Source organism: Somniosus microcephalus, chromosome 3 (genome assembly GCF_052327205.1).
Source record: "Somniosus microcephalus isolate GS21.2 chromosome 3, FLI_Smic_1.0, whole genome shotgun sequence".
Lineage (NCBI taxonomy): Eukaryota > Metazoa > Chordata > Chondrichthyes > Squaliformes > Somniosidae > Somniosus > Somniosus microcephalus.
This window is the reverse complement of record NC_140989.1, coordinates 360,281,185-360,306,459: the sequence shown is the minus strand read 5'-3', so window position 1 is coordinate 360,306,459 and position 25,275 is coordinate 360,281,185. Positions and strand designations below refer to the sequence as shown.

General features: G+C 50.5%; 1 protein-coding gene across 1 annotated transcript in view; it reads left to right on the top strand.

Annotated features, from left to right (window-relative positions):
- LOC147122383 (uncharacterized) overlaps positions 1-12,190 on the top strand; it is a 75,936-nt gene extending 63,746 nt beyond the window's left edge. Inside the window, exons 2-4 of the mRNA XM_085978307.1 lie at positions 6,052-6,348; positions 9,762-9,791; positions 11,889-12,190. Coding sequence (XP_085834433.1) covers positions 6,052-6,348; positions 9,762-9,791; positions 11,889-12,190 — 629 coding nt within the window. The remainder of the gene's footprint in view (positions 1-6,051; positions 6,349-9,761; positions 9,792-11,888) is intronic.
- The last annotated feature ends 13,085 nt before the right edge of the window (positions 12,191-25,275 follow it).

The window sequence follows — 25,275 nt, the reverse complement described above, 5'->3', positions numbered from 1 at the left end:
CTCAGCACTAGCAAGCTCCACCGCCGCCGAAATTCTCGACCTGCTGGGGAACCCACCACAGACCGGTAAGTACTCAACCATTAAGGGCCGCTTGCTGCAGGCTTACGGCCTGTCCGGGGAGGAGAGGGCCCGCAGGCTTCTCTCACTACCAGGCCTCGGCGACTCTACCCCGACCCAGTTGATGAGCCGGATGCTTGCGCTCCTGGGCTCTGAACTGCAGTGCTTCTTGTTTTGGGCCCTTTTCCTCAGCCTGCTTCCTCAGCAGGTACAGACTGCCCTCGCAGGGTCCCCGATCACGGACTGCGTACAACTGGCAGCCACCGCAGACAAAGTCTTCGCCGTCGCCCAACTCGGCTGTGCAGCCGCGAGGCTCCCCGACACCACCGAGCGCGCGCCGCCACGCCAGGCCGCAGAACTATGCTACTACCACGTGCGTTTCGGCCACAAGGCCCAACGCTGCAGAGCACCCTGCTCTTTCGATCAAACTAAGATGGCTGCCCGGCCCAATGCACCAGCCCCGCGCCGCCGCCTAGGCCTGCTCGACCGCACCCCCGCCGCCACGATGGCCATCGGCACCGCAGGTAAACTGCTGTACATAACCGACTCCCTTTCAGGGCGCAGATTCCTTTGCGACACCGGAGCCCAATGCAGCATAATTCCTGCCTCCCAGCTCGACATCCAGGCAGGCCGCAGCGGCCCACCCGTCGTGGCGACAAATGGCGCAGCCATCGCTACTTTCGGAAAGCGACGGGCCGAGGTTTGTTTCAACGGCCAGCGATTTACGTGGGATTTCATGACGGCCTCGGTGGCGCATCCCTTGCTGGGCGCCGATTTTCTTTGCGCCCACGGACTCCTGGTCGACGCCCGCGACAGGCGCCTGATCGACGCAGCAACTTTCGCGTCACTGGCCTGCCAGCAGTGCAACAGCCCGGCCCTCGTCGGGTCCTGCTCCGCCCCGGCGCATGATGACTACGCCCGCCTACTCGCAGATTTCCCGAGGCTCACACAACCGACCTTCTCAGCCGCGGCAGCCAAGCATGGTGTCGAGCACCACATCGCCACTACAGGACCACCAGTGTTCGCCCGAGCCAGACGCCTGGACCCAGCCAAGATGGCGGTGGCCAAGGAAGAATTCGCCACGATGGAGAAACTGGGCATCATCCGCCGCTCGAACAGCCCCTGGTCGTCCCCCCTCCACACTGTGCCCAAGCCGGGCGGTGGCTGGCGCCCCTGCGGCGACTACAGATGGCTCAACAATGCCACCATGCCCGATAGATACCCCATTCCGCACATCCAAGACTTCTCGGTACACCTAGCAGGAAAGTCCGTCTTTTCCAAGGTCGACCTGATTCGCGGCTACCATCAGGTCCCCGTCCACCACGCAGACGTCCAGAAGATGGCGGTCATCACCCCCTTCGGACTGTTCGAGTTCCTGCGCATGCCCTTCGGGCTCAAAAACGCCGCACAGGCCTTCCAACGGCTCATGGACTCCATCCTACGGGACCTGAACTTCCTGTTCGTCTATCTGGATGATATCCTCGTGGCCAGCACCAGCAAGGCCGAGCACATCGTGCATTTGCGCTCTCTTTTCCAGCGCCTCAGCCAACACGGGCTAATCGTCAACCCGGCCAAATGCCAGTTCGGAGCAGCCCAAATTGACTTTCTCGGCCACAGAATCTCGCCAAGGGGAGCCATTCCCCTACCTTCCAAGGTGCAGGCGGTGGCGGACTTTCCCCAGCCCACCTCGGTCAAGGCGTGCAGGAATTTTTGGGGATGGTCAATTTCTATCACCGTTTCATGCCCAAGGCCGCCTCACTCATGCGCCCCCTCCACGAAGCCACCAGGGGCAAAACGGGCAAAGAGCAACTCACCTGGTCCAGCGAGATGGCGACAGCCTTCCACCAGACCAAAAGCGCCTTGGCCAACGCCACACTACTGGCCCACCCCATCCCGGGCGCCAAGACCACCCTCACCACGGATGCCTCGGATTATGCCGTCGGCGCCGTCCAGCAACAATGGGTCGAAGGCGCGTGGCAGCCACTGGCATTTTTCAGCCGACAGCTGCGCAAGAACGAGCAGGCCTAGAGCACGTTCGACAGAGAGCTCCTGGCCCTGTTCCTGGCAATCCGGCACTTCCGTTTCCTCCTGGAAGGCCGGCCGTTCACCGCATTCGTGGACCACAAGCCGCTCACTTTCACCATGGCCAAAGTAACCGAACCCTGGGCCGCGCGCCAACTGCGCCAACTCAACTTCATCTCGGAGTTCACCACGGACATCCGCCACATCGCCGGCAAGGACAATTTGGTGGCCGACTGCCTCTCAAGACCCTCGCTCCACGCAGTGCACCTGGGCGTCGACTACGCCAGCATGGCGAGAGACCAGGCCGCCGACGCGGAGATCCAGGCCCTCAGGACGTCAACCACCAGCCTCACCCTGGCCGACATCCACTTCCACGCAGCCGGCACAACCCTCCTGTGCGACGTCTCAGTCCCCTCGCCTAGGCTGGTCGTCCCATCCGCCTGGCGCAAGCGAGTTTTTGACATCATCCACGGCCTCTCACATCCAGGGATGCGTGCGTCTCAGAAACTCATGTCCGCCAAGTTCGTCTGGCCTGGACTCCACAAGGATGTGAGAGACTGGACCAACACATGCGTGGCGTGTCAGCGCGCTAAGGTCCAGCAGCATACCAAGGTGCCATTGGAGTGTTTCCCGGTGCCCGAGAGGCGTTTCGACCACATCCACGTCGATCTGGTAGGCCCCTTGCCGCCGTCGCACGGTTTCACACACCTGCTCACGATCGTCGACCGCACCACCAGATGGCCCGAGGCGGTTCCCCTCGCCTCCACCACCACGACCGACGTCGCGCGAGCATTCGTCTCAACATGGGTGGCCCGGTTCGGCGTGCCGACCGACATATCCTCGGACAGAGGCCCCCAGTTCACCTCCCACTTGTGGAATGCCATCACCGCTGGCCTCGGCACCAAGTTGCACAGGACAACAGCCTACCACCCGCAGGCCAACGGGCTCTGCGAGCGCTTTCATCGTTCCTTGAAAGCCTCCCTCCGCGCCAGCCTGGCCGACACCAGCTGGATCGACAAACTACCCTGGGTCCTCCTGGGATTGCGCACCGCGCCCAAAGAGGAGCTCCGCGTCTCCGCGGCCGAGATGGTCTACGGCCAACCGCTCAGAGTACCAGGCGACTTCCTCCCCCTGACAACGGAGCCGTGGTCGGCCGCCAGACAGCTTTCCCTGCACCAGGACGCGGCCCAGAAATTCCGTCCAGTGCCCACTTCGCAACACGGCCCACAGCCGTCCTATGTGCCTCGAGACTTACGACATGCGGAGTTCGTCTTCGTGCGCCGGGACGCACACAGAGGCCCGCTGCAGGCACCATACACCGGCCCTTTCTCAGTATTGGAGACGGGGGACAAAGCTTTTCTTATCGACGTCGGCGGGAAGCCGGACCTTATTTCAGTAGACCGCCTCAAACCGGCGCACCTGGACCTCAGCTTCCTGTTTCGGCCGGCTCTTCCCCCACGGCGGGGCAGACCTCCCGCGTTGGCGCCGGCCCCACAAGAGGACCAAGACACGCCAGAACCTTACTTCCCGGCCGCCGCCCCACCTTCGCCGGCAGCCTGTCCAGCCAGCCCACCGGCAGACCAGCCGCCAGACCAGCCGACGAACCAACCGGCCGACCTCCCAGATAGCCCTCCTCACATGCCAGATGGCTACTACAGCCGCTATGGCCGCTTGGTCAAACCTCCGCAGAGACTGACTTTTACAGTTAACGAGGATTCTGGGGGGGCGTATGTGGCGTTGCCACATTGGGGAAACACTGTGTGTATGTAGATAAACCTGTATAATCCCCTTTTAACTGCTGTATTCCCCTCCCCCCGCAAGACAGTTGCAAGCTGAGAGGAATAAGGCATGTTCAGACTTGCCTGCTGCTGAGAGAAGGAAAACCAATCAGGTTCCAGCAGGTGACCAATCCGTGAGTCATCACAGGCTCGCGGGCTTTACGAATTCAGTACTGTATTGTGAGAGTTGGAGTAAAGACCTATTTCTTGTAGCTCGCTGTGTTGCCTATTTCTTTACGCGGGAGACCGTAGTCCCCCACAATATCAATCGACTGGTCAGGTGGGCAGAACAGTGGCAAATGGAATTCAATCCGGAGACGTGTGAGATAATGCATTTGGGGTGGGCTAACAAGGCAAGGGGATACACAATAAATGGTAGGACACTGAGAAGTGCAGAGGAACAAAGGGACCTTGGAGTGCATGTCCACAGATTCCTGAAGGTAGCAGGACAGGTAGATAAGGTGGTTAAGAAGGCATACGGGATACTTGTCTTTATTAGCTGAGGCATAGAATATAAGAGCAGGGAGGTTATGCTTAAACTGTATAAAACACTAGTTAATCCACAGCTAGAGTACTGCGTGCAGTTCTGGTCACCACATTACAGGAAGGATATGATTGCACTAGAGAGGGTGCAGAGGAGATTTACGAGGATGTGGATAGGAAGGACCTATTTCCCTTAGCAGAAGGGTCAATAACCAGGGAGCTTAGATTTAAAGTAATTGGTCGGAGGTTTAGAGGGGATTTGAGGTGAACTTTTTTCACCCAGAGGGTGGTGGGGGTCTGGAACTCACTGCCTGAAAGGGCGGTAGAGGCAGAAACCCTCATCACATTTAAAAAGTACTTGGATATGCACCTGAAGTGCCGTAACCTACAAGGCTACGGACCAAGTGCTGGAAAGTTGGATTAGGGTGGTTCCTCTTTGTTGGCCGGCATGGACAAGATGGGCCGAATGGCTTCTGTCTGTGCTGTAAATTTCTATGATTCTATGATTGTATGAAGTTCCAGCGCTGTCAATTACCCAGTACTCAGACAGACTGGTGCCTTCCAGTTCCTAAAGGGAAAGTTCAATGATGCTGCGCAGCCTCACCCTGACCATTGCTGCTTGTGACCCGGACCTGCAAGCAGCTGCAAACCATCGTTCACAAATCCCATGGCTGATCAGAGGCCCAGGGAGAGAGCTCGCCAGTTCAGCGACCAGGCTTTGGAGGCTCTGGTTGTGGCCGCAGAACGCCGACTGGCAGGAGGCCATTGCCACATGACTTCAGGAGGATGTGGAGGGAGGTCACCCCATATGTCTCAGCCAGAGGTGTGGTCCACAGGACTCCCACCCAGTGCCACAAGAAGTTCAACGACCTCACTCGGGTGGTCAGGGTGAGTTGGTGCTTCAAAAACCTCTACATGTCATCATCTCAACCTCACTCTGTGCACACACTGTATAAACCGCCACATCCCCAACACTCACCCACCAAATATGCCCACCTACTAAAAGTGACATGCACATCTCACACCTTGCATACATTAACAGCCATTCAACTATGGTAGGTACACCTGCCAAACACATGGCTGCACACTCACTCACACTCCTTTTTCTTGCAGGCCAAGCATGCTAACAACAGGAGGGAGCAGCAACACACGGGAGGAGGTGAGGTGGACCTGCACCCCCTTACAGATCTGGAGAAGTGAGTGGGCCGCATCATTGGGGCCCAGGTTGTGGGCGCTGTGGCAGTCGGAGGCATCGACTCCCTCGGGGACAACAATGGTATGTTAATCACCGCTCCCTCTTCTCTCATACCACCTCCCCCTCACAATACAAGCCCTTCCCACTTTCCATCTAAGTATACTGTCTCCATTCCTTGCTCCCTTCCTGCCCCCCTCCCCTGAACTTAACCCCACTCTTGTGCCTTTATGCTTTCAGATAATCAGCCACCATCTGACCAGCCTGTCCCTCAGCCTCCCAGTGGCAGCGACACGGGAGAGGAGGAGGACGAACAAGCCAGAGCCTCACTGCCTGTGTCTCCCGAAGGCACTGGGTCCAATAATGGGGTGATGCGGTCGCTGGAGGGGAGCCTAGTACATGGGTCTGATGTGGGTGAAGCCCCGGGACCCAGCGGGCTGCAGCAACGGCACGGGGAAAGGGAAGCTCGGGGGCCATCTCCCCGGAGGGTGAGTGCGCGCACGAGTTCTGCTGCACAAGACTCAGATGAGGACCTCGATGTGGAGGCGTTGACCACACAGGCGATGGGCATGCACACTGAGCTCATGGATGCAATAGCAAGGGTGCCCAAGAGCATGGATACACTGGTTAGGAGCTTGGAGGAGTCCGCCTCCAGCATTGCACTCATCTCTGTGCACACCATCGAACCCATCCTTGGCAGTTTTCAAAGGATGGTCGACTCGCAGAGAGACCGTGCGGACCCAGACCTCATGCCACGTGTCATGGGTGAGGTGGCAGCATCTATTGCAGCCCAGGCCGAAGCAACGCAATGGCTTAGTGCTGGAATGGAGTCAGTGGTTGCTGGCATGCAATCTCAGACTGCTCTCATGCAGTCTCAGACTGATGCCACGCAAGCGCTGACTGCTGCCATCCTCGCTGGGTCGCCCACAGTCCACCGGGGACCTCACGGTGCCGCAGCAGGCCAACAATCTGTGCTTGAGCAGATTGCTCCGGATGCTGAGATTCTGCCCCGGGGAAGTGGCAGTGTGTCAGTCGAGCAGGAAGGTGCTGTCCTCTCTCAGGATGACAGCATTCCTGCTCCCACCACTGCCACTCCACCATTGCACTTGTCGCAGCCTGCAACCCAGCCATCCCAGACTGCTGCCGCCCATGCTGAACCGGTGCAGTCTGTAGCCAGACCCTCCAGGCCCAGAGCTGGTCGAGGGCGTCCTGCAAGGCCATCTGCAGTCTCTGGCTCCCAGACTCAGCAGCCTTCCACATGCCTTGCTGCAGCCACTGGGGCCACATTACGGAGGAGCGGTAGGGTTGGGAGGGGGGAAGTGCGAAGGGGAGGGAGATCATTGAGGAAGGGGGAGTAAATAATATGTTATTAGCAAATCGGGGGAGTGTGTGTAAATAATTTGGTGTGTTTGGAAATATAGTGTTGAGTTTGGTAACAAATAGATCAGTTTGCTAAGAGTTGTGTTTGTTTATAAATTGTTGTGTTTGTTTATTATTGGTTGTGTTTCATAAGAGAGTTGTGCACGATAATAAATGTTTAATTCAATGTAGCACATTTTAGGATGTTTCTCATTTGGCCTTTGCCTGGTGATAGGGCTGCGAGCTGGCTGTAATGATGTGGTTGTTCTGCGCAAAGGCCATGTGCTAACGCATTTATTGGAAGCGCTGTTTAATGAGGCGATCACGAACGGCACTTGCAGAAGCAAGATTGAGTGGCTCCCTCCTCCGTTGCTGCTGCTCGTCCTCCTCTTCATCCTCCTCCTCCTGAGGTGGACCTGCAATCCCTGGTGGCAATGGCTGGGCCCTCGGAATGGCCAGATTGTGCAGCATGCAGCACACAATGACGAAAAGGGAGACTCGATCAGGGGAGTACTGCAGGGCTCCTCCAGAGTGATCAAGGCAGCGGAACCATTGCTTTAGCACCCCGATAGCCTGTTCGATCGGGTTCCTGGTGGCGCTATGGCTGTCATTGTATGAGTGCTGAGCAGGAGTGTTGGGGTTGCGGAGGGGTGTCATCAGCCAGGTGGTAAGTGGATAATCCTTGTCTCCGAGCAGCCAGCCGCGAGCTTCATGTGGTGGGTGGAACAGTGCTGGGACTCCGGTCTCACGCAGGATGAATGCATCGTGGCCGCTGCCAGGATAGCGGGCATTGACGGCGAGGATGAGCTGTCTGTGGTCGCACACCAACTGAATGTTCAGAGAGCGGTAGCCTCTGTGGTTGCGGAACATCTCTGCATTGTGATGAGGTGCCCGCAATGCCATGTGGGTGTAGTCAATGGCGCCCTGAACCATGGGGCAGCCCGCTATCCTTGCAAAGCCACATGAGCGTTCATCCTGTTTCTCTCTGGTGATGTGAAATGAGATGTACTCCCTTCTCCTTCTGTTGAGAGCATCTGTTACCTCCCGGATGCAGCAATCGACGGCGAACTACGAAATGTTTGCAATATCCCTTGTTGAAGCCTGGAAGGAGCCGCTGGCGTAGAAATTGAGAAAAACTGTGACCTTGACTGTCACTGAGAGAGGCGTCCGGAGCTGAGGCTGGAGGTCTGGCTGCAGGAGGTGGCAGAGCTCTGTGACCACCTCCTTGCTGAAGCGGAGCCTACTAAGGCACTGCTCCTCGGACAGATGAATGTAGGAGAACTGCTCCCGGAATACCCTGGGAGAGTAAGGTCTCCTGTTGAGAGCCCGGTTGGCCCTCCTCCCTCTGGTCACGTTTTCCAATCTTTCTCTCTGCCTCCGACAGTGACACTGCAGGGCGAGCTCCAGTGCCAGTACAGCCCCCATTAAGTGTTGGAAATGTTGCACTATCAAACGTAACCCAAATTAAAGTGATTTTTCTCAGGAGCAAAACTCCTTCAAGTAGAAAAAGCTCAAACGGGTCAAATCGCCTGTCCGCTTCTGTCAAGCTGACAAGGCAGCGTTGTTTGCCGACTATAAATAAAAATCGGAAGTTTACGCCTTTAAATATCGCTCCTCCAGCTCTCAACCAACTGCAAACCGCCTCCTCTACCTGTTGTTCCTAACGGCAGGTGCTGAGGCAGGGGGTGAGAATTAATTTCCGGTCCGGGGCGTTACGAGGGCGATGCGTGGCTGGATGACGTCACGATCTCTGGCCGCAAGCGGGCGTGGCGATAGTGGCTAGCGCCACCACAAACTGCCAGGTGAATTTCGCCGGCAGCGCTAACATCGCTGCGCCCCGGCGGTAAGTCATTAGCGTCCCGTTAGTGCCCCCCCAGAGGTGCTAACGGGAGGCGCGAAGGTACCCATTTTCTAGCCCAAAGACTTGCATTTATAAAGCATCTTTCATGATCTCAGGACATTCAAAGAAGCTGATGAGACAGTGTCGAGACTTTGTACAATCACATCGCTGACAATTTCCATCTTATAATTTGTGGGTCAGTCAGCTCTTATTGTAAACTTTGAAATTCAACCTCTAAGAATTTCCAACTCTTATTTAAATAGTGCTCTTCGCATGCAGACAGTAACTTACATTTATATAGTGCTTTCCACGTCTCCAGGATGTCCCAAGGCATTTCACTGTCAATGAATTAAAGTGCAGTCACCGTTATGTAGACAAACACAGTGCCCTGGATCACCCCTAGCAAGATCCCACAAACAGCAATGAGATAAATGACCAGTTAATCTGCTTTGGTGCTGTTGGATAAGAGATAAATTTTGACCAGGAAACCAAGAGAACTCCCCACTCTTCCTCGAGTAAAGCCACGGAAGCTTTTTATGTCCACCTGAACAGGCAAACAGACAGGGGCCTTGGTTTAACAGCTCATCCCAAAGATGGCACCTGCAACAAGGCAGCGCTCCCTCAGGACGGCACCGAAGAGCCAGCCTCGATTGTGTGCTCAAGTCCTGGAGTGGGACTTGAACTCCCAACCTTCTGATTCAGAAGCGAGAGTGCTCCTACTGAGCTGAGGAAAACACAGAAGACTTTACAATAAAAAGGAAAGGGATATGGTCCAAATTCAAAAAGAACATTGTTTGGTGGCAGAGGGAGAAGAGTGGAAGCAAACTATAGATTGGTGTCTTCCAATTTGTTTTACCCTTCCTGCTCTCCTGAGGTCATTGACCTATTGGGTTATAGTTCTATACATCCCAATTGGCCTGTGACACCCAAGTGGGTGTTATTCGTGTTTGTAAGGCTAAACGGGGTATCTCCCACAGGCTGTTTGACTGCGGAAGGCATCACAGCCAAGCCCAAGCAGAAGTAGTCCCAGGAAATGTTACGGGTGCGCTCAGGTACGGGAACGATGGATGATCCCTCCCCTCCCTCTCCTCACCTCCCTCTATTCCATAGACACGGGGAGCAGTTGCGTCCCCCAATTGCTGCTTCCCCCCTCTCCAACCGACCACTCCCCTCCGCCCCGAGATCGGCTACTTGAGCATCGTCTGAGCAGTAGTCCTCTGTGGCTCAGTGCTACGATGAGATGACCATTGGTCACCAAAGCACTTGGATACTAATCAAAAAAAAACTATCCAATTGAATACTTCGCCCCCTGCATTTTATTTCAGTGGTTCATCAAAAGAAAACAAATCAGTTTATTTTATGTCTGTTCTGTAATGGTTTGGATTTATCTGCTTTTGTCAGCAAAAACATTCAATTATTCCTAACTGGCAATTATCTGGATTAATTAAAACAGGTAGACATAACAATTGATGAACTATTTGAACACATTCAGGGTCAGGGTGGGCACATGGGAATGGAGGAACTCCACACTGGACATGGGTGCACAAGAGTGGTTGCCACCATTGTTCGTCTGGCCTCAACCCGCCTGTTCAGCTCCATTGGTATGTTGTGGGGTTTGAGAGAGAGGGCACTTGTTGCATGGGTCTCCAGGAAGAGGGTGCAGAAGAGTGCTTGGTAGTTGCGCAGTTTTAGGCCATACATCACAGAAACATAGAAACATAGAAGATAGGAGCAGGAGTGGGCCATTCGGCCCTTCGAGCCTGCTCCGCCAAGCTTGTGGTTGGAAGGGGAGTGTGTCTCCATAATTTAGAAACTTAGAAACTGAGAAGATAGGAACAGGAGTAGGCCATTCGGCCCTTCGAGCCTGCTCCGCCATTCAACGAGATCATGGCTGATCATCCAAAGCCTAGCACCCGGTCCCTACACCGACAGCCATCCCACACAAGCCCTATCCCCGTAACCCCGTAACCCCACGTATTTAATCCCCCCTAACACTAAAGGCCAATTTTTATCATGGCCAATCAACCTAACCCGCACACATTTGGACTGTGGGAGGAAACCGGAGCACCCGGAGAAAACCCACGCAAACACGGGGAGAATGTGCAAACTCCACACAGACAGTCACCCGAGGCCGGATTTGAACCCGGGTCCCTGGCGCTGTGAGGCAACAGTGCTAACCACTATGCCACCGTGCTGCGGATGCATCTTCTAGCCACTAACAGTGGGAGTCGTGTTACTCTTGTGCACCTCAAATGGACCTCACACTCTCAGGGACAGGTGTAGAAGTCAAGGAGTGGTTCCATATCTAGGCTGGTCCTAGTCTGTGTGGTATCCTGGATTCCTTCCCAAAATGTTTGAATTCAGGGGTGTATACAAGTGTCTCTATTACATATTGGAGTTTTTACACTTGATATTTAGGAAAGCCCAAGCTCTCTACGATCTGGAGTGTGTCTTTACTCGGGAAATGTAGCGAGCCCAGGGGTTGACCTGGTCACTGTATCCCAGCTGTACAGTGTGTTGCCATTTGACCTTCTTTACTTCGGAAAGGCAGAAGAAGAATAAACACTATCAGACATTGCCTAATCATGTAAACTGCTTATTTAACAGTAAATAGTTCCATAAACAGTATTAAAAGCAAACAGTAGATTTACAGCCATTATAAAGTTGACTACACTGCTTAGGATTTTGGCAACAACAAAGATGCTTCTGCTAGGATAACATTTCATCCACATAAGACCAACACTTGAAACATGGCCCCTTACATCTTAGATGAAAGACGACTACACAGAGTCTCTGGCTCGGCTTCAGAAACACTGCTGAATTGGAGGGAGTCGGCTTCTGACCTAGCAGTCAAAATCCACCAGACCAAGGGGCATTGAAAGAGAGGTCCATCTCACAGCTACACTGTGGTTAACAATGCAAATGTTCACCCACACAAGTACAGTTGCATTTTACAGTAGGATTCCAAAGACCTCTCGACCCGCCTGGACCCAACTGAGGAGTTAAGCTTGCCAACATTTAACGAATGGCACCGGAGCAGATAGCTGCCAGGAAATGTTTCTTCGGGAATGTAGGGAGGACGTTTCTGCAGGGGGTTCGTCTAACACTTGGCCGTAACTTGAGAGGAATAGCGTCGGATGCCTCTGAAAATGGCGTTTTAAACATAGAAACATAGAAGATAGGAGCAGGAGTAGGCCATTCGGCCCCTCGAGCCTGTTCCGCCATTCAATGAGATCATGGCTGATCATCCAAATTCAATACCCTGTCCCTGCTTTCTCCCCATATCCCTTGATCCCTTTAGTCTTAATAAATATATCCAACTCCTTCTTGAATATATTTAATGAATTGGCCTCCACTGCCTTCTGTGGTAGAGAATTCCACAGATTCACCACTCTCTGGGTGAAGAAATTCCTCCTCATCTCTGTCCTAAATGGCTTACCCCTTATCCTTAGACTGTGACCCCGGTTCTGGACTCCCCGACCATTGGGAACATCCTTCCTGCATCTAGTCTGTCCAGTCCTGTCAGAATTTTATAAGTTTCAATGAGATCCCCTCTCATTCTTCTAAACTCCAGCGAGTATAAGCCCAATCGACCCAATCTCTCCTCATACATCATTCCTGCCATCCCAGGCATCAGCCTGGTGAATCTTCGCTGCACTCCCTCCATGGCAAGAACATCCTTCCTCAGATAAGGCGACCAAAACTTCACACAGTACTCAAGATGTAGTCTCACCAAGGCCCTGTACAACTGCAGCAAGACATCCTTGTTCCTGTACTCAAACCCTCTCGCTACGAAGGCCAACATACCATTTGCCTTCTTAACCGCCTGCTGCACCTGCATGCTTACCTTCAGCGACTAGTGCACAAGGATCACCTCTTCTATTCACTCGCGCGTGCCTCATCCACCATGGTGTACACTTGGACACCACACACTCAATGATTGTAGAAGGGGCAACGTCAGTGAATTGCCAGACACTTCTTTGCATACCACAATACTGACCAAAAAACCCCCCACCTGGTTTACATTAAATACCACCCACCCTACAAAATAAAAACTTAAATTGATTCATGATGCAAACAAACCTCATGTTGGTGAATGACTCAATCAAGGCCACTGCTCTATGGTGACTGAATAAGTCAAATTCCATCTGTGGGATTCTAGTGCTCTGGGGAAACTGCATTCGCATATCCAGTTTGTTATTTTTGGTGGGTGGATGAAAGGATCACCATCAGCCTGGATTTGAGGCGATAGCTTAGCTTAGGCTCAAATAATGGCACCATTGGAGAAGCAGAGACTTCTAACACTGCCAAAAACAGATTAATTGGCCATTTATCTCATTGCTGTTTGCAAAGTCCTTGCTGTGGGCAAAATAACTGCTGCACTTAACTACAAAATAATAGTCACTATACTTCAAGTGATTCATTGATTCTGAAGGACGTTGGGATGTCCCGAGGATGTGAAAGGTGAATTATAATGCAATTTCTTTTTTTGTCTATGATTATCTGAATTCAACAGCAATGCGCACTCAATTTCAGAGCAAACCTCCTGCTCTTGCCACGTATTCAAGCAAAATGCTAACAATCTGAAATAAAAACAGAAAATGCTGGAGACACTCAGCAGGTCAGGCACCGCCTGTGGCAAGAGAGACAGGGTTAATGTTTCAGGCCAAGGAGCTTGCATCAGAAGTGGAAGATGTTAGAGATGAACAGCTTTTAAACAAGTGTGGAGCCAGGGGTGGGGGGGTCCCCGGGTGGGGGGGTCCCCTATTGGTGCATACGTCCCGGATCATGGGACACTTCTTCTCCTTGTCAGATTTTACATAGAAACATAGAAGATAGGAGCAGGAGTAGGCCATTCGGCCCCTCGAGCCTGCTCCGCCATTCGATGAGATCATGGCTGATCATCCAAATTCAGTACCCCGTCCCTGCCTTCTCCCCATATCCCTTGATCTCTTTAGCCTTAAGAAATATATCCACTTCTTTCTTGAATATATTTAATGAACTGGCCTCCACCGCCCTCTGTGGCAGAGAATTCCACAGGTTCACCACTCTCTGGGTGAAGAAATTCCTCCTCATTTCAGTCCTAAATGGCTTACCCCTTATCCTTAGACTATGACCCCTGGTTCTGGACTCCCCGGCCATCAGAAACATCCTTCCTGCATCTAGTCTGTCCAGGCCTGACAGAATTTTATAGGTTTCGATGAGATCCCCTCTCAATCTTCTAAACTCCAGTGAGTATAATCCCAATCGACCCAATCTCTCCTCATACGTCATTCCTGCCATCCCAGGTATCAGCCTGGTGAATCTTTGCTTCCCTCCCCCTCGCACGATTCTGCTGTAACCATTTGCTTCTGGACCTCCTCTAGGCCCATCTTTTGCTTCTTTATTTGCCCCATTACCACCTCCTGTTCCCTCGCACCATCGTCCCTTTGGTCATTTAATCACTCCCGTCTTCCACCCGATCACAGGCCTTCCCTTTTGCTCATCCCGCCCTCCCCTCCCTTTTCCCTGGCTCTCTAGTCACTTAAAAAACTGTTCGACCAAGAAATCAGTCTTGGGCAGTGGCGCAAAATGGACGGTATCTCTTAACGTAGAATCATGGAAGTAATCAGCAGAGAAAGAGTCCATTTGGCCCATCGTGCCTCTTTGAAAGAGCTCTCCAATTAGTCCCACTCCCCCCGCTCTCTCCCCCGTAGCCGTATATGTTTTTTTCCTTCAAGTACATGTCGAATTCCCTTTTGAAAGTTACTATCGAATCTGCTTCCATCCCTCCTTTCGGACATTGCGTTCCAGATCACAACAACTCGCTACGTCAAAAAAAAATGCCCTCATGGCTGCTTCTAGTTCTTTTGCCCATCACACCTTCCAGTTCTGATGAAAGGTCGTCGACCTGAATAGTTGATGACTCTCTCTCTCTCTCCACAGATGCGGCCTGACCTGCTGAGTGTTTTTCAGCACTTTCGGTTTTTAAATTCTATAAAGAAAATCAGCCAATTTGGGCCGGTGGATTTTCCAACAACAGAAATAAAAGGTCGCCTGAACAAATCTCTCGATTCCAGGGGAGAGATTTCCCTTGGGTGCGGAGGGCTGCATGCGTGCAGGCGAGGCTGCTTGATTTTCCCTCCATTTGAATTAACGGGGAGAAGTTTGGGTGGTTTCTGTTTTGGTCGGGGGGGGGGGCGGGGGTGAGGGGGGGGGGAGTTTTAATCTCCCTCCCTCCTCCCAATTTTTCTTCATGTCAGATCATTTACACCCAAGCACGATCTGCCCTGTGAGTCCTCCCCACAGGTAGCTGGTCCATGCCTTTGTATATCGGGGGATGGGGGGAAAGAGGGAGAATGATCTTCGGATGTGCACGGTACAATCTTATTTCTTTTCCAACAAAGAATATTTTATTAGCGCGCTGACAGACACATTAGCTAGATCAGATCCATAACTGTATATGTTATTTAAGCGAGATGGCTGATCAACGCAATTTCAGCTTTAATGAATTGGCCATAAATACATTCAGAGGCATTTGTTACGTGATTACGGGTCATTAATGTTTGATTAATGGGGCAGAGTTACAGGACGGGAGAGCAGAATGCCACCATAGATCACCAGGGTTGCAGTGCAGCTGGAAAATAAACTTTCCTTACAAAAAGTCTGCCTTTCATATGGAATGAACTGCCATGGGAGACTATGGTCCTATCTGGCCTGAACTTTGCAAGTCACACTGGCTCCCTGGGTCCAGCAAATTTACTTCTAAGCTTCTCATCTTCAAAGCCCTCCATGGCCTCATTCCACTGTGTTTGAATAATCTTCTCATAAGAACATAAGAACATAAGAAATAGGAGCAGGAGTAGGCCAATCGGCCCCTCGAGCCTGCTCCGCCATTCAATAAGATCATGGCTGATCTGATCCTAACCGCCAATCCACTATCACAGAACTATCTCCTGAATCTAACAGAATTAGACACACAAAATAGGAGCAGGATCAGGCTACACGGCCCCTGGGCCCGCTCCGCTACCCACAGGGCCATGACCGATCCGAACCTAAACTCATGTCCAAATTCCTGCTCGCTCCCCGTAACCCTTAATTCCCTTTACTTCTAGGAAACTGTCTATTTCTGTTTTAAATTTATGGAATGATGTAGCTTCTACAGCTTTTTGGGGCAGCATATTCCATGGACCTACCACCCTCTGAGTGAAGTAGTTCCTCCTCATCTCAGTTTTGAAAGAGCAGCCCCTTATTCTAAGACTATGCCCCCTAGTTCTAGTTTCACCCATCATCGGGAACATCCTCCCCGCATCCACCCGATCCAACCCCTTCTCCAGCCGTGTGTCCCCAGACTGTAGGCCCTGCCTCCCGATTGTTACACATTCTCTAGTCCCTCCATTCACCTGACGAAGGAGCAGCGCTCCGAAAGCTTGTGATTTCAAATAAAGCTGTTGGACCCTCCATTCCACCATTGAAGGCCGTTTACTCCACTTACTATGCATCTGTCCACTGCTATTCTCACCCAAATCTGCTTTGCCCCAGCCAGCTCCTCAAAAAGCACCTTTCTTGGGGCATGTTTTTTTCCCTTTCTTTCTTCGTTCTAACTCTATGTCCACCTTTCTTCTCCTCGTCGAGCACAGAGCATTGTTGTTACTTTACTCAGGAAAAATGTAACAGACCAATGAAAAAAAGTTGTCTTGCAAGCTGGAAAGTTGCACTGCATCAGTTGGGAGGGACTAACATCTTCATAATTCAGCTTCACATCACAATTTCTTTTAAACGCACAGGAACCTTTCCCTTCCCTCTCCTGAAGGCGAAGACTCCTTGCTGGGGAATGGATACACAGGAGCTGAACACCCTCCGATAACTCGAGGAACAGCACCTCATCTTCCGATTAGGTACTTTACAGCCTTCCGGACTCAATATCGAGTTCAACAATTTCAGATCATAACCTCGGCCTCTATTATATTTTTATATTTTTTATCCACACTTTTGGTTTGTGACTTTTCCTTTTTTTCCTCTCTCTCCCACATGGCAGCTGTCTCTCACTCTGCCAGCGCATTTCACACTTCATCCACAGCCATTGTTTGTTTCTTTACCTGTCCTATTACCATCTCGTCTCACCTTGAATATCTCTTAATGTCTCTTCTTTCATCCCCTCCCCCATTTCCCAGCCCCCAAACTGCCTTTTAATCTTTTCATTTCCTGCCTTTTCTCTCAGTCCTGACGAAGGGGTTCGACCCGAAACGTTGACTCTGTTTCTCTCTCCACGGATGTTGCCGGGCCTGCTGAGTTTTTCCAGCGTTTTCTGTTGTTATCTCCGATAGCTTGTCCAACTGGCTATTCATCATGTGATAGACTGTAGAGAGAGAGTGCTGGCTGCCTCATCCCTGTCTCCACATGTGCATTTTCCAGTAGAGATTGAGTAGATGCTAAGTCAGGATCACAAGCAAGAACCCTGGCTAATTTCTTCCCCTCCAGCTCCCGTGGAGACCAATTGCAGCATTCCTACTGTTAACCTCGATCCAAAAGAAAAAAGAAGACAACAAAAAAAAAAAGAACTTGCATTTATATAGCACTTGATCATGCCCTTAGGACACCCTATGCATTACATTTGCAATGTAGCCAATATAGCAGTCAACTTGTGCACCGCAAGATCCGAAAGATCAATGGCTGCTAATCTATCTTTGGTGGTGTTGGCCGAGGAACTCCCTGATCTTGGACAAATTGTCACGTGATCTTTTACAACCATCTGAACAGGCGTACACGGCCGAGGTTTAGCATCTCTTCTGAAAAATGGCACCTACAACAATGCAATACTCCTATACTCCTTCAGTACAGCATTGAAGTGTCAGCCCAGATGAGGTATTCAAGTCCTGGCTGGGAAGCTTGGACCCACCACCTCCTAACTCAAAAGGCAAAGGGTGCTACTGAGCCAAACTGTCGAAGAATAGAGCATGAGGCCTCCCAGACTGTATGGCTGAGCTTCACAATTCCTTTACCAAGTGAGCCGCATCAATTATATATTTATTGATAGAAAAACTGGGATCCTGCCTTCCAGTGATGTGTGGAATTCTTGCAGGATATTCCAATCCAATGCCTTAAGTCTTTCTCAGTTTATTACTGGGTATCAATAAGAGTAACCAGGGGCTTGAACTGGATTTTACTGAAGCCCCTCAATCTCTACAAGACTTGAAGGCGGTGAGTTAAACCACACTGGAAGAATTTCCATACAGCGCGCAAGGCAGGAACTAGAAACACAATTCAGCATTTGGCTTCCCCTCCGTGAACAAACTCTTTTTCTGCACATATCAGTCTGTATAAGCGAGCCCTCCAAGGATCTGGGCAATAGCTCCAAATAATGTTCATGGTCAGTAAATTATTTTCCTCTTAAAAGCGATTGGTGTAAAATGTAGCAGCAGTCACATTTCAGTATCGATTCTGATGGCTCACAGTCATTTTTAACCTCGCTACTAAACATATGGTGAGCACTAGCAGCATCTGGACTTTCAGTGTGTGAATGACTGGTTCCTCTGATGAGCGGATTGTCCTATGAGGAGAGTTTGAGTCGACTAGGCCGATATTCCCTCGAGTTTAGAAGAATGAGAGGTGATCTTACAGGGCTTGACAAAATTCTTACAGGGCTCGACAGGGTAGAAGCTGGGAGGATGTTTCCCCTGGCTGGGGAGTCCAGAACCAGGGGTCACAGTCTCAGAATAAAGGGTCGGCTATTTAGGACCGAGATGAGGAGAAATTTCTTCACTCAGAGGGTTGTGATCCTTTGGAATTCTCTACCCCAGAGGGCTGTGGGGGCTCAGTCGTTGAGTATATTCAAGACAGAGATCGATAGATTGTTGGCTACTAAGGAAGCCAAGTGATAGGGCGATAAAGTAGATTTGAGGTCGAAGATCAGCCATGATCTTATTGAATGGCGGAGCAGGCTCGAGGGGCCATATGGCCGACTCCTGCTCCTATTTCTTATGTTCTTATGACCACAAGTGTGAGATATATAGGACAGAACCGAGAGACAACAGCAACATTACGGGTGCAAGAAATGCAAAGCCGTACACAGATAAAATGGAGAGAGAGAGAATGAAAGTTAAGCAATTAATGAAGAGAAATGCTGGAAATACTCAGCAGGTCAGGCAACAGCTGTGAAGAGAGAAACTGAGTAAACATGGCAGGTCAATGATCCTTCATCAGGACTGGCAAAAGGCAGAGTTGTAACAGGTTTTAAGCAAATACAGGGGTAGGGAAAGGGGAGAGGGGAGGAAAGAATGAAAGGAAAGGTCCGTGATAGGGTGGAAGGCAGGAGAGATTAAATGACAAAAGGGATGATGGTGCGAGGCAAAATGGAGTGGTAATGGGACAAGTAAAGAAACAAATGATCGGTCTAGAGGAGGTGTAAATGGCAATGGCAGAATCATTCCCAGCACCTGCTGTCTGAAAAAAGGAGAGCACTGAAATTGTTGCATACTCCATTGAGTGCTAAAGGTTGTAAAGTGGACAATCTAAAGAAAACTTAAAGAAAATGAAGTTGTTGGTTCGGTTGTTAAAGGCTGCATGCAGTTCTGCCATAAAAGCGGGTAGGACCCAGCCTCTGCACCGAGTTAGCAATCTCAGCCAGAGTGGCAGAAGAGGGCTCTACAATTGCCCGCAGTCCCCTGGGTTAAGTAGGGAGGGAAAAAAAAATTAGTCAAGGTTCACACTCTTGATGATCCCTGTTGGAAAGTGCATTTGTGCGGACGAAAGTGTGGTGTCCTCGATGGTGGAGGTTGCCTGCCAGCACTCACCACCTTGGCTGGCACAAAGAACGAGCTCTTGGGCAATGTACCAGAAGCCACCTGGTGTGTGTAGACTGGTACCCCAGTTGAAGTCAATGGGGGGGAATTTTAACCCCCGAAAAACAGACGGGTTGGGTTGTGTGGGAGAAATCCGAATCCTGACCCCCAACCCGCCCGCTTTCGGTTTCAACGCAAGCTGAGCGGGGGCGGGGGGGGGCGGGGCAACCTGCTCGCAGGAGGTGGGCTGGCAATTCAAATATTATAATGAGGCTGCGTGCCTCATTTTGAGTCTCCATTTTAAATTTATATCTGGGCGGCTGGGTTTCCTGGGTCTCGGGGAACCTGGCAGCTAAAGGAAAGCAAGGACTGCTGGATCCAGGAGCTAAGTGCCTTTATACTTACCTGCTGGATCCAGCGTCCCTGCCTCGCCACCACCCCCCACCCCTACCCGGCAATCGGACACCCCCCCGTCCCTCCGATCTCCCCACAACCTACCCCACGAGGCTTCTGATCTCCCTCATGAGGCCACCGATGGCCCCCCCCTCCCCCACCAACCCCCTCAATCTGCTTGGCTGCAGGCTGGAAACAGCAAAAAAAATGTGAATTCGGCAGGACCTGAGGGAAACCTGTACTCCCAGGTTTCCCGACCGCAATGCAGCACCCCCACCCCGACTTCCTACCTGCCTCCAAGTTAAAATCCTGCCCAATATCTCCAGGAAGGGGAAGAACATGGGCAGGATCCAGTTGCCGGAGGTAAGCAGCACCTGTGGAGTGCCAAGAAATAGAAGAGCAATTCAAAGAAAGAAGGGGAGAGTCGATTGACCAGATGCCAGACTGAAGGTTTTGGCTTTGACCTCTGAACTGTCGTCAATTAGCTGATCTCATACAGCATGGCTGTGAGCCGCTACTGTTAACCTTAATCTCGCTGGGTGGAAAGTGTAGAATTGGCTGGGTGAAGAAGAGAAAATTGGCTAGGTTCTCTACTGTGGCGTGCTGTCCAGTATAGCCGGCTGGAAACGCACACATAGACATCAGCCAAAGACAAACATTGGACTGTTCTGTCATTCCCTCTGTAGTCGAATAACCTGCCAACACTTTATGTTCAAGCTCGCCCCTGAAGGACATTGCATAATGCTTAATAAAATGGTCTCAGATTTATAAAATCTGGCTGTACATTAGATGGTCCAATGAACAGGTGATGTTCTAATCAGGCACTATGGAAAGGATCCAAGATGTTGAACTTCCTCTCACTATAATTACACACAGATTTGGGCAGGATTGAGGTTCTGCCAAGAAATTTCATCAGCACACGCAGTAAAACAACACAAGGGAGTTGGCGTTCTGTGGGGGTTCCCCTGATCGTCCAACGTAACTTCAGTAGGAGATCCATGGCAACCCTGGAAAAAAGTGGCGTTCGCCACTTCTCTGGAGATTTTGTGGAATTTCTGCCAAAGTTATGAACCCCCACACAAATTCGACCGCAAGGTGTCCAAAGCAAAGGCATCAGTGCTCCCCGCTTCCCAACTGTTGGCTCAGAATGGCCTTACCTATAGACCAGAACAGGCTCAGGTAGGGTCCCTGGGTGATCCCTGCTGGAATTGGAACGTATGGATGTTTGGTGAGGTTAGGATTGGGCTTGGTAGATGCGCGGGGGAGAGCAGCGGTGTAAGAACAGGCCATTGTATTTTTGCGAGGCCTCCTCCTCTAGGAGCCACATAAATTTGCCCACCCCAAAAAAATATTTCCCAGGCTGTTTTTTGGAGTGCCTCCAGCAGTCCTTCGAAGGACTGTTAATTAGTCTGGAAAAACTGGGCCTAGCGTGCATGGTGAACACTCCGCCCATTTGTAGATAAAAATGGTCATCGGAGGTCCTACATCCATTAACCCAAGCTGGGTGGGCGTGTGTGCTGTGAGGAGGATGCCGAGAAACTCCAGGATGATTTGGACAGGTTGGGTGATTGGGCAGAAACATGGCAGATGCAATATAACGTGGATAAATGTGAGGTTATCCACTTTGGTAGCAAAAACTGGAAGGCAGATTATTATCTGAATGGCAATAGATTGGGAGAAGGGGAAGTGCAACGAGACCTGGGTGTCCTTGTGCACCAGTCGCTGAAGGTAAGCATGCAGGTGCAGCAGGCGGTTAAGAAGGCAAATGGTATGTTGGCCCTCGTAGCGAGAGGGTTTGAGTACAGGAACAAGGATGTCTTGCTGCAGTTGTACAGGGCCTTGGTGAGACCACATCTTGAGTATTGTGTGCAGTTTTGGTCGCCTTATCTGAGGAAGGATGTTCTTGCCATGGAAGGAGTTCAGCGAAGATTCACCAGGCTGATACCTGGGATGGCAGGAATGACGTATGAGGAGAGATTGGGGCGATTGGGCTTGTACTCGCTGGAGTTTAGGAGAATGAGAGGGGATCTCATTGAAACTTATAAAATTCTGACAGGACTGGACAGACTAGGTGCAGGAAGGATGTTCCCGATGGTCCGGGAGACCAGAACCAGGGGTCACAGTCTAAAGATAAGGGGTAGGCAATTTAGGACAGAAATGAGGAGGAATTTCTTCACCCAGAGAGTGGTGAACCTGTGGAATTCTCTACCACAGAAGGCAGTAGAGGCCAATTCATTAAATATATTCAAGAAGGAGTTGGATATATTTCTTAAGGCTAAAGGGATGAAGGGATATGGAGAGAAGGCAGGGACAGGGTACTGAATTTGGATGATCAGCCATGATCGCATTGAATGGTGGAGCAGGCTTGAGGGGCCGAATGGCCTACTCCTGCTCCTATCTTCTATGTTTCTATGTCTATGTTTCTAACCGCCTCCTTTCTGTTACGGGGAGGTGTGCGGGACGTCCATTTAATTTTCATGTCTGAAAATTGAATCAAATGGGCCTTGGTTGCCAAAGAGTTGTCTGAGGTGTCCACTCAATTTCCCTCTGCTGGCCGCCCATCTTTTCAGGCAAGAAACAGTGGAGCGGGAGTTGAAAAATCACCCCCATAGTTTAAGGAGAAGCACTAGATACATAAAGCAGGGGAGATTAGAAAAAAACTTTTTTACATGTAAAATTATTGGAATGTGGGATTCTCTGTCACACACCATTGTTGCAGCAAAGTCCACCAATTTTTTAAAAAGGGAATTGGATAGTTGCATGAGAAACTGAGATTAGACTGGGCAGCTCATGTGGAGGACAGCAGGACAGGCTTGATGGGCGAAATGGCCTGCTTCGGTACTGTGATGTTCTGTAAGTGGCGATTGATGCCAAGTTAATTCGAGCATTCAAAACACTGTACTGGATCACTTAAAAAAGAATATGAAAGGGTACGGGGCGAAAGCAGGGAAAGGTGATTAGTTTGGACAGAAAGCATAAAATGGGACTGAAAGTCAGTACAGGAAAGAAAGCTCCAAATGGCCTCTGCCAGTGCTAACATTTCTATGCTAATCCTGCGCTGTACCAGACCAGCGAGTGGGCCTCAGCTTCGACATCTGGGATGGCAGGAATGACGTATGAGTAGAGATTGGGTCGATTGGGCTTATACTCGCTGGAGTTTAGAAGAATGAGAGGGGATCTCATCGAAACTTATAAAATTCTGACAGGTCTGGACAGACTAGATGCAGGAAGGATGTTCCTGATGGTCGGGGAGTCCAGAACCAGGGGTCACAGTCTAAGGATAAGGGGTAAGCCATTTAGGACAGAGATGAGGAGGAATTTCTTCACCCAGAGAGTGGTGAACCTGTGGAATTCTCTACCACAGAAGGCAGTGGAGGCCAATTCATTAAATATATTCAAGAAGGAGTTGGGTATATTTCTTAAGGCTAAAGGGGTCAAGGGATATGGGGAGAAAGCAGGAACAGGGTACTGAATTTGGATGATCAGCTATGATCTCGTTGAATGGCGGAGCAGGCTCGAGAGGCCGAATGGCCTACTCCTGCTCCTATCTTCTATGTTTCTATGATGCAAGTATTGCTCCAGCAGTAAAATGCAGGACGTGCAGACCTGTAAGCTCTTGGGGCATGCAAAGTGGCCGGTGTGGTGAGGCTGCCAGAGGGCAACCTGCGTTTGTGAATCTGTATGCCAAGTCGAGAATCTGACATGTTCGGAACATGAGAGAGAAGGGGGGGGGAGGAAACCATACGCTGAGAGTCAGGGATTTAAACAGGGTTGCAGCTCTCAATGGCCATGGGCAATAATCAAGGGATTAAAAAACATTCTCATCTTATTCCAAATGTAAAAAGGAAGGTTGGCGAGATAAGACATGGAAATCATTTGGGTCACCTCACTCACTTGGGTGATATAATTTGAAGTAATAGTTGACAAATTCTTGATTAATTAATCTGTTCATTTAATCATGTAGAACGGTCTTGTAAAATAATTGCAACTACAGTTTAGCTCTTCAGGGTGTACTTCAGTAATTTACTGAGCTCAGCTGCATGATCAGAATATTTAGCTCAGAATGCACGATAAGATCCTACATCAGAAGACAGAGGTGGATTAAGGCCAGCCTTTCTTCTCAGTGGAGCTAATTTGATTGTTGGACTTCAACCGTTTGTTCTCGGCCTCTTATTTTTTGCAATTCATTCACTGTTTTAAAAATAAAACAACGACGAAAGACAGAGAATGTGGCCGTTTGGCGCGTATCACAGCAAAACTGGGCGAGTTCGAGTGCCTGCACTCTGTCAGAAATAATTAACAGTTGCATGAAAGGTAAACATCGCTGGTTCCCTCCGATGGTGATGTATGAGACACCAGGTCAAGGTCACGGGGCTAGGCTAGCCCGGGGTTGAACCAGAGTATGCCAGGCTCGGGGTCACACAGGATCAGGAGACATGCATTGCAAAGAAGAGGTGATAATGTAGGAGATGAAAAGAAATTCACTACATGAGCACAAATTGTGATGCAAGGATTAGAATAAAATGTGCACTTGGGCCCTCTTGAATGCATCAGTCATCTCCTAACCTTTACATCAATCCCAGAAAAACACTAGCCACAGTTTGGTCCCCACCTATTGCAATTTATATGCAATTCCTTTTTCCCAGAATAATGGTTTCATTACGTGTGAGACAACTTGCAGCATTTTTTTTTTAAATCGGGGGATGTGAGCATCGCTGGCAAAGGCCGGCATTTATTGCCCATCCCTAGTTGGCCTCGAGAAGGTGCAGGTGGGCTAATTTCTCCAAATCGCTGATCTATCTATCTCTGACCAATCTTACTCGCTATCGGGATGATGGGCGCAAGTGCCTGTTCGTCGGGTTTGGCGAGATTTTCGGAATGTCTCCAGGAGTAGATTCTTCCAGCAAGCTTTTAAAGATAATCACCACCTTAAAGCCCTTTTCTACTGGGGGTTAGAGTCAGGAGAGCACAACGCACGTTGAAGCCCTTGACTTAAGCGTGCAATTTTCCTGGGTTTTCTTTACCAAGGTGACATGAATCAGTCATTCATGAAAGAAAGACTTATGAAATAATACTGAGCAGCCTGCAGGTGGCGCTGTCCAGGGAGAGTATAAATACTCGGGCACGGGCCCAGCTTGTGCAGGACATTCTTAACCGGAACTAGTGAAGGACACAACTAGACCTCTATGTTGTAAAACAGTTGATTAAAGCTTTGTTTAACGCTTAGACCAAGGGCCTAGTAGTTTTCTTACGTCACAAGGTGTCGCATGTGCCAATTAAACAAAAAAAAGAGACAGGCTTGCATTTACATAAGCGATTTATTGCATTCCAGAAACATCTCAAAGTGCTCTCATGCAATGAATGACTTGCATTTATATAGCGCCTTTCACG